Source organism: Corvus cornix, chromosome 8 (assembly GCF_000738735.6).
Source record: "Corvus cornix cornix isolate S_Up_H32 chromosome 8, ASM73873v5, whole genome shotgun sequence".
NCBI classification, from domain to species: Eukaryota; Metazoa; Chordata; class Aves; order Passeriformes; family Corvidae; genus Corvus; species Corvus cornix.
The window spans coordinates 3,606,706-3,616,787 of NC_046338.1; the positions used below are offsets into that span (position 1 = coordinate 3,606,706).

Sequence of the window (10,082 nt, forward strand, 5' to 3'; positions counted from 1 at the left end):
TTTCCAAGAAAGGTAGCTACAGGTATTGTTACCTGAAGGAATGTCCAGATTGTGTCCTGCTTTGGCAGAGGGTATTTACATCCTGTTTCCATGTAGAGCTCTGATTTTACACCTACTCTGAGTTCTGAATAGTCCATGAGTGCAGGAGCTGGCACGGACTGGAAGTGGGGCAGTGCTCAGGTAAGCAGCACACAGGTAGGAGCTGACTGCAAGGCACGTGGCTGGCAGTACAGTGCTCACGCTGCCCTGTGGTCATTACTGGTCCCAAAATAATGATTTATAAAGAGTCTGACAGGGTTTGAAAAATCAAATGAATGGGACTTGCTTAATGCAAACTGGAAAGTCTCTGTCAGCTGCTGCCAAAGCACATGGTAATATGGGTTTGTAGTTCATTGGGAGACTTGGGAGCCACTGGAGTGTTCTGTGAAAGGTGTCATTAAAATTCAGATTAAAAAATTTCTTCAGAAATAATGAACAACTTTGTAAGGGTAGCATAAGCATGAAAATCAGCATTCCTAGTGCTGCCTTGGGATGAGCATGTGCCAAAGGAAAGGTGGGAGAGAAGCTTTCCGTGCTGGAAAATGAAGCTGTACTCCTGTGCTCTCTGTGCAGGAGAGCAGCCATCAGCCTGGTCGGCAGTGGTTCCTCATGAATTGACACCTGCTCCAGGCAGCAAACATAAAACTCCCAAAGGCTTTATTTAATAAGCTATGAAAGTAGAAAGTCCATAACTGATAAGAATCTAGATAGTGGAATGATACGGATGCTGTGCGGTGAAAGACAGAGGAAAAACCATGATGGAAGTGAAGGAGTGGAGTGGAGGAGTAGGATTTCTTCCAAAAGAAATGGGAGAAACTCCTTAAACACCCATTTGCATATAGTCCATAAAAAGTCTAAAGGGAAAGGGCCAGCTGCTTGTCTTTAATCCATAAGGGAAGCCCATGGTAGGAGCTTGGCTGCTGTCTCTTCCCTGTTGTTTCCTCATCAAGCAGGAGCGAGGGAGGCGGCTGGAGGCAGGTGCCACTCCCTGAGAAGTAACAGGGAGCCAGGAAGCTGTTGACTGGGATTTGGGAAGGAGATGCCAGTTGTTTTGGAAGAAGAACCTGTTTGGTGGGTCTGATTTGAATCAGTAAAGGGAGCAGCACACCAGGGTGTAGGAATGAGCAGGCTCCATCAGTGGATTAAAGCTTTGGATGCTGCCTGCTGTCACTCAGGACTTCATCTGTGCTTTTCTCCTGCACTATGGAGCATCTGTTTGGGGTTGTGCTGGGTTTAATTCTGGCAGTCGCTTCATCAGCCCATGACAGCTGTACCTGTGCAACCAACAAGTGGGCAGTGTGTGCCCAGGACAGCCCTGGGAACTGCACCTGCAGGCTGGCAGGTTCAGATCACCCTGTAGACTGCTCAACCCTGACTTCAAAATGCTTCCTGATGAAGGCAGAAATGATCCCCCTGAAGGAGAAGCGCTTCTGGAGACCTCCCCATGGGCTGTCAGACAGTGATGGCGTTTACAACCCTGACTGTGAGGACAGTGGTGTCTTTAAAGCCAGGCAGTGCAATCAGTCCAGCACCTGCTGGTGCGTGAACACTGCTGGTGTGAGGAGAACTGAGAAGGGAGACAGGAGCCTGAGCTGCAGCGAGCTGGTCCGGACAAGGTGGATCTACATTGAGCTGACACACAAGAGAAGCTCCAGAGCCTTCGATGTTCCCGACGTGGCAAAGGCCCTGACACAGCTGTTTGAGAGCAGGTACAAGCTGCACCCCAAGTACATTGCAGCCATCAAGTACGACCCCCCACTTATCCAAATCCGCCTGGACCAGAACAAGAAACCCAGGTGGGATGTAGATATAGCTGATGTGGCCTATTACTTTGAAAAAGATGTAAACAATGACTCTATATTTCATTCCAACAGTCAATTAACTGTCTCAGTCAATGGAGATGCTCTGGCTATTGAAAAGCTCTGGATTTACTATGTGGATGAAAAGCCCCCAGCGTTCTGCATGAAGCAGCTGGCAGCTGGCATTAGTGCTGTGGTCACTGTGGTGGTCCTGACTGTTGGCATTGGCATCGCTGTGCTGCTCATCCTCAGGTGGCTGCACACAAGGAAATATAAAAAATTTGAGAGTAAAGAAATGAGGGAAATTAAAACCCCAAGCTTAGAGCTGCCCTGAGCTGAAAGAAGAAAGGCAACTACAGGAAGAAAAGGAAAAAAAAGGCACAGAATACAAATAACAGACTCAGTGTATGTGATGGATTTGGAGTTTTTTCCTTCCTACAGGAATTTGTTCATTGACTGTTCTAAATTATTCCTGTTTAGTAAGTATAAATTTTTGGGGTATAAATGAATTTGGGAGTCAGTTACCTAAATATTTTAAATTACTCCTACTTTGGAGGGTAAGAAAACTGTTACATCTATCTATTTAACATAACACAGAATGCTTTCACTCCTGCTGCAGGCCTGGCTCAGATTGCTTAAATACTTGAATACTCTGTGGGGTTCTTGGTGTATCTACTTACTGAAATTAAAACACTTGCCTCAACATATTTGGGCTATATTGCTGCTTTTCTCTTGGTGGACTTTTTTAAAATGCAGTTTGGTTTTTGTTCATGGGGTCTTTAAAAAAAAAAAAAAGTTTCTGGAACATTTTAAACAACAAATAACTTCATAAATATTACTAAATAAAAAAATAAGGTAATGATAAGACACTCTGCAGCATGAGAGGCTTTTGTAAAGTCATCTGTTAGGAAACATCCCAGGTGTTGGGTCGCTTCCAGGTGCGGAGATCCCAGGTTCCTGGGTTTGTATTCAGGCAGCACAGTGAGCTATTCCCACTTGTGCTCTTTAATAAGGGTCTGACACTCCTCGTCAGCAAAGATCCCTTGATCCCCATGCAAGTATAAGTTAACCTTGGTGTTCTGCCCACATTCCAACTCTGGTAATAGCTTTCTGTCTACCTAAATTCCCTGGGCAATTTTAATGGGAGGAGATATTTTTCAGTGTTGTACAGCTTCACAGAAACACTACACAATGCTCCGGGACAGGCTGAAAAAGAGCTTTATTCCAGCTGAGCTGCGGGGAGAATTTAAGAGCAGAGTGTAATTACTGAACTTGGAATTTGGCCAACACACTACAACTGGACTGCTTTGCTACCTACTCATCTGCTGCATTCCTTGTCTGGGGAGTCATACCCACCATGAAGGATATTTTAAAGAAAATAATGCTGGTTGTTGAATGTTGGGATATTGTCAGTTCCATTCTCTGTGCTGAGTGTGGATGTCTAAGTCCATCACTCTCATCTGCTTCCTTCAGCAGCACCTGCTCCACCTGGGCACTGCAGCAGGGCCAGCAGCTCTTTCCTTCTCTGAATTAGTTTCAGTGTTGCTCGTTTGTAATTCTAACAACAGTCAGGAATGTGCTGCTTCCACGACAAACCATAAATATATAGCTCTGGTTCTACTGAATGAAAAGGATAAGGGAAGAGGCTTTGATTTTGTTTCTGTTTCTGCCTTTGTTTACAGATGCTGTTGGGTATTATTTGGTTCAACATACACCATTTCCATTTGACCCCACGCTTGTTCACTCACCTGCTGGGAAACTCTGGGTCCATAGTTTGGGGCAGATGCATCATGTTTTCCCAAAATAAGATTTTTATGCAGTTGCAGCAGCAGCACTAATACATTCACAGTTTTGGAGCAGGGTCTATAATTTATTGTGTGCCTTACAGCAACATGTCAAAGTTGGTTGGTTGTCACTCAGGAATACACACTTGTGCCGAGAGAAGATGAAGTGAGAATTTGAGATCTAGGCTGGATCTTTTCCTGTCATAGGAAAACTCAAAACTTAGCCTAACTCCACACAATTTTGCAAGTAGCCATCTATAAAACAGATTAAATTAAAAATCTAGAGCTGAGCAGCCCTCAGATAAAGAAATGGAGGATGAGAATAAAAATTTTCCAAGTACATTGCTTAAACACTTTCTTACTTAGGCAGAGCAGATCAAAGCCATGTGTTTGAGAGGCTGGTGCTGTCCTGCCATCAAGGATCATGAGATATGCAGTCTTTTCTGGGGATCTACCATGGCTTTCAACAGTCTTTTAAAATCACTGCATTTTTCTCTTTTCTGTCATAAGAAAAACATATTATTTTCAAGGTGAATTATGAGATTTTATATTATAATGTAAACATTTAGGCATAACATTGAATAGGACTGACAAAAGTACCAATTGTTGAAAAACTCTTTAACAGGTAACAGTGTCAGCATCTTTTCCTGGCTCCTGCTTTTCTTTTTAGTAGATGAGATTGAGAAGAGAGGCTGTTGTGGTGCCATTCCTATTTTTATTAACCATTAAAAGTCTGCCCCATGGAAGCCATGAGTTGTGGTTGGTTATTTCTTTGCTAGTCCTTAAGCACCAGTGGACTGCCCACTGGTCAGGGACTGGAAATGCACTAGGGTTGATTAATAGGAGGGATAAGGTATCTGCAGTTAATCAGTAGAATGAGAAATTAATTGAAGCGCAGGGCTCAGAGAACCTCTCCTTGGACTAGATCATTGTACTTGAATAAATCTGTGTAGAGCTACTGTAGGATGGGGACTTGAATCAACCAAGCAGATCCATTGCTCCTGCTGAGTAATCATTTGTCTCCTGCCTCCTCTCACCAAATCTCATTTGCATGTGGCAGATCATGTATTTTAATGTAACAGTCCATCACGTTCTGCCTGTTTGACTTTCTTACCACTCCTGATGTTCTCACTGAAAAAGAGGAAATGGACTCTTTGTCAGCTTTAAACTTTGGAAAATTAAAATGCTTTTTATTATTCAGATTTTGAGGATGTTAACTCTAAAATTTCTGGTTATCCTTTTCCGGATTACATCATCCTGTTTTAATGGAATGTTTGCTCATTTTATTTAAGTAATTAGGCCCTGTGCTCTCTGCCGTGGGTTCTGTGGGTGATAGCAGAGTGCCTTTCTGCTGTTGCCTACTTGGGCTATAAAGCGGGGTGTGCTTGCTTTAACAATGCCAGAGCTGGCTATTGCCTAAATTATGTTCTGCAGTTCCAACTGGCTGCCTTGGAAAGCTCAAATTAAACACATGCAGAGAAAAAAAATCCTCTCTCCGCACTCCAACTCTGAAGAGGCCAGCGCTGCCCTTTGCACACAGTGCCACTACCCCCCGTGCAACTGCACAAAGTGAGCTTTGGCCTTCGCTTTCAGCTAAAACTCACTCACGATCAGTGCCAGAAGCAATGGCAGCACTATAGCAAGGAAATGAAAGACAAGGATTAAAACTCTCTTAAACTCTGTTCTCTCTACTCCCCCTGGTAAAATCCATGTCTGCCTCTATACCCAAGTATGTACCCTTGAACTCTTTGACACAAAATGCCCGTGTTAGTTTGTAGGTGCTGGTGTGTGCACACACCTGTCTGTCCCACACCTACATTAGAGACACACACACCACTATTTGTCAGAGCAGGGAAGCCCTCGGGAAAACCTTGTGGCAGCAGATCCTCCTCTGCACTCACCACTCTGCAGCCTCCAGCTCTTATCAGTGGTGGAACAGTCAAACCTGCTGCTGTTGTGGAACAGCAAAGAATCTTCTTTTTGTCCCATCTTCCCCTACTTAAGAATAATCTCTTAGGGATGTTTAGACTGGGATTATGCCAGATTAGGTTACTGATGTGAATCTTAATGCCTGCCATGTAAATACACCAAGGTCTCTCCTGCTGGGATGGTGAAACATCTGCACGTCTGGGATGTTACTGACAACTGGAGACAAGATCCCTCCAATAGTCCTTAAAATATTTAAACCTTGGGGAATCACCCTGGAAAAAGCCAAGCCAATTTCCACTGCTCAAATATCTAAACCACTTTTTCAGTGAACAGTTAAAAAGTAACAGATTGGCCCTTCCTCCACTTCTCCTTAATTGGGCCAGTTAATGCTATTAAACAGATCTTCTTCCTTGTGCAGGTATAATTATCCTTTCCAAAGCATTTCCACTGATTTGCCTCAGGGTTTTAAATGCTGCAATTAGGTGGGGGTTTTTTTGTCAATGCTAAAATTAATCTTAAGTCATTACTATTGCTATCAAAGCAGGAAAAACTAGCTTCCAGAACTTTTACTATTATTTTTCAGCAGTTCTAACCAAATCTCTCGTACCAGGCTTTACCTAGTTAAAATTTCATCCACACCAGGCAGCCTGACAAGATCCACATCTCATTTGCACAATGACCCCTGGTCCCTGAGGGAAAACACTCCTACACCAATGAAGCACCAGCAGAAACAATTAGGGAGACTTTGCATTATCTAAATGAAAGATTGAATTATGAAAATGTGCACTGCTGATTTTCCACTGAGGATTTTACATGTGGGCCCAACAGTGCTGGTGGTATATGCACCCAACCTTTTCCAGTTGTTTGTTTTGAGATAAATGCCTGTCCTTGTATGGCTTGAAATGAGAAATCTCAGCACTTTTGCTGCTCTGGTTGCACCCCAAAAAGCTACATGGAACAACTAGGAGGCAAATGAAAAGACCACTTCTTATTTACAGCCTCTTCACACATGTTTTGGAATTAAATTTGGTATTGAATTTTATAACAACATCTAGAGGAACAGTTTTACAGTAAACTTCTACTTGGTTCAGTAACTTCATTTTCTGGATTTTAAATCTACTTTTTCTTAAACGTCAACAACAGACATAATATGCTGCAACAGATAATACCTATGAAATCCTTAAAGAGCAGGATCCTCTAACTGCTATTTCAGTGGGGGAGGGCAAAGGAGAGTACAAGACACAGTGGACCAAGGCAGGATATTCTAGTGTACAACATTTGGAAAAATCTTGATACTTATGAAAAGCATTGTCTGATCTCTTAAATGAATGTGAACTCCTGATATTTCCACTGGCCAAACATACTAAGTGGCATTAAATCCAATTTCTGACTTGCAGAAGGTGATGGAGTGCATTTTTTCTGCCAAGATTTTAGCCCAGCATTCATGAGCAGAAGTGAATTACACTGAAACTTGAATAACAATACTATCAATTAATACTTAGTTTTTCCTTGGATTTATATAAAACCCAAATATTTTAACATTTTATAGTGAGTTTTTTCATTTGAAGCTGAAGACTGTATATTTTAACAGAAAACTTTTTAATTGTGATTATCAAAATTGGTAGCAGAGAGACTTTAGTACCAAATACAGAAGTATTTGTATACAAAGCACAGAAAAATGCTGTTTATATTCAGAGTTAAACTACTTTTCATTAAGTTTATTGGATGTGGCATTTGCTTGTGTGAATAATTTCATACATATACAAAATGTCATTCAGTTCAGAACAGCTACTTATATGAAGAGATACACAAATACTAATGGATACATCCACACAGGAAAATTGTACCTGTTAAGGTGTTAATTGTTTAATTGTACTTAGGAAATCACTGATGACCTGTCAATAGGTCTTCTGCAGTCTTAAAATTGAAAACTTGCTTTCTGGTCTTCTTCTGAAATGGGAATTACAGTCTTTTTTTTGTAGAAGACATCAGGCTTGTAAGCAAAAACTCAGCTATAAAACTGTCTTAATCTACCTCTCTTTGCCACAGAATACTCTTTTTTATTTCCTCAGGGAAAAAAAAAGTTATAGGCACACATCTTCATTAAAATTCAAGAGAAGCAATAATATAAATTACTAGTTAGAATGTTCTTTCCACTACACATCTATTTAGAGGAAAAAACACTCTACAACTTTCCAGTTGCTCAACTGTTTACCAGATTTTCATCCAGAGATATATTTAGTGCTGGTATTTGATAGATCCTATAATTACCTGTGCTGTATTTGCTGCTTGTCTGCTTTGAAGTTTTAATTGCAAGCAATGATACTTGGGGAAACTTTGGAAGTGCAGAATATAGAACACTACTCTTAGCCCCATCCTTGCACACTCAGAACATCCATTGATTTTAAGAGGAATTTAGCCAAGTCAGGAATACAGGAATAGCTCCTATACCCTCTACATAGACAGAGTTAAATAATACAATTGGAGAAACAAATAATTGCAAAAAGAAACATGCAAAGAAAAAACCTCAAACCAGTATGTTTTCAGTAAAAAGTGGAGACACCGAGCTGGAAAAATGACAGAAGAAATGGTAGAAAGCCTTAATGCTTGGCTTAGGAATGGAGCATTCCAGATAAAGACAAGAAAAGCAAGCAAATACAAAGTTTAATAAGGACATTAATGAGAGCTTTCATCTCCATTCTTCATTTCCTGACACCTGGGACACACACACACCTTGGGTTACACAAAGTGCTTTGCTGCTGCTACAGCTCAACTGGTTTTGTGACTGGAGCAGTCACAAAAATTAATGCAGTGTTACTGACTGACAGATTTTGTGCTTCTTATGATAATGGACCCTGGGCAGGTCTTAAAGGAATTGTGTCAGAGGAAATTATAAGATTAACACTAAATAAAGTTCTTTTTGGGCCTGGACTGCAAGAACTGGTCACTACATATTTCCCTTGTCAATGAACATCAGTGCTTAAGAACTGTCACAGAAGAGGGCTCTGGCAATAAAAAGAGGTGAACTAAGGAGTACCTGAACAAACACTGCACAGTACTTGACTCTGCTCATACACAGAGGATGTGGCTCTGGAAGGCAAAGATTTGTGTTTCTTTACCTTCCACAACAACAGGGCCTCTGTTTACATTCAAAGCACCAGGGCTTATGTGCAGTCTGGGCTGCCCTGTCATTACCACACATCCCAGCCTCACCCTCCCTCAGCAAATAACCTGTTTTTCACATCACATCACATCACTCAAGATACACTTGTCAGCCAGAAGAGTAAGACAAGAGCTATACATTAGGTTAGCAGCTTGCTGTTTTCTTGGGAAAAACATCACCTCTGCTCCTACCATGGCAGAAGAGCTGACTGCTTCCTGCCCGGGAGTGTCACCAGCCCTTTGGTGGCAGGAACCACTTCAACATTTCAGGTCCCTAAAAAATCACAGAATCAATTAGGTTGGAAAAGACCTCTGAGATCATCGAGTCCAACCTGTGACCAATCCTTACCTTGTCAACCAGACCAAAGCACTGAGTGCCATGTCCAGTTGTTCCTTGAACACCTCAGGGATGGTGACCCCCACCACCTCCATGGCAGCCCCTTCCAAGGTTTAACAACCCTTTCTGGGAAGAAATTCTTCTTGATGTCCAACCTGAACCTCCTCTGGCACAACTTGAGGTCATTTTCTCTTGTCCTGACACTTGTTACTTGGGAGAAAGACTGGCTTCACCTGGCTTCAAACTGCTTTCAGGGAGTTGCAAAAGTGAGAAGGTCTCAGCTGAGCCTCCTCTTCTTCAGGCTGAGCCCCCCTCAGCTCCCTCAGCCACTCCTCATAGGACTTTTTCTCTAGAACAGCAAACAAGACAAGGCATAGCACGTGGGAACTCTGAAAGCTCCGGACATTTTCCTAAGGGCTCTTGGGACCCACTTTGAGGGGAGAGCTTGGACTGGATACGCTCCAGCAGTCCCTTCCAACCTCACCCATTCTGTGAAGGAGCTTTAAGGTCTGGAACCTCTGAACTGCCAGGACTCAGGGCCACTCTCAGCCATGAGGTTGTTGCCCACAAAATGGGATTGTTAACTGGTGTGCAACAAGGCCATAATTGCACACTCGAGGTATTTTTTATTTCAGACCTGCGCAAGCACCAGTGCTCAGAATCCACAATTCAAGGCGGACCACCAGACTTTTCCCACGGTTATTTACACACAGGAATTCAGAGTTAGTAACTTTCCAAGCACAGCCCCTCTATTATGATTGATTGATTACTAATTGATGATTGATTACTAACTTCCATAAAAGTTACATAGCCCCAGCTGACTTCTACACGTGTTCAGGGGATGGGTCTTCACCTGGACAGGGTCTTTTTGAGCCGTAGACATGATTTTTATTATTATAATTATCATAGTTCATCTATTGGGTACACAAACTTTTGAGTATTCAGCCGAGGTAGCAACGTGTTCACGGATACACATAAACACCTTGATTTGCTACATCCTTAAAGCGTCTTAGTTCCCGGATGTCCTTGACT

The 10,082-nt window shown here is 42.2% G+C and overlaps 1 protein-coding gene across 1 annotated transcript; it reads left to right on the top strand.

The window, feature by feature from the left end:
* The first annotated feature begins 74 nt into the window (after positions 1 to 74).
* On the top strand, positions 75 to 2,556 carry TACSTD2 (tumor associated calcium signal transducer 2). The gene has a single exon (XM_010408772.2). It carries the CDS (start codon positions 1,243 to 1,245, stop codon positions 2,170 to 2,172), a length of 930 nt encoding a protein of 309 aa, XP_010407074.1. The 5' UTR covers positions 75 to 1,242; the 3' UTR covers positions 2,173 to 2,556.
* Positions 2,557 to 10,082: the final 7,526 nt, after the last annotated feature.

What these genes read in the sequence shown, in the direction of transcription:
- TACSTD2 (XM_010408772.2), top strand. Translation starts at nt 1,243, where the DNA reads ATGGAGCATCTGTTTGGGGTTGTGCTGGGTTTAATTCTGGCAGTCGCT.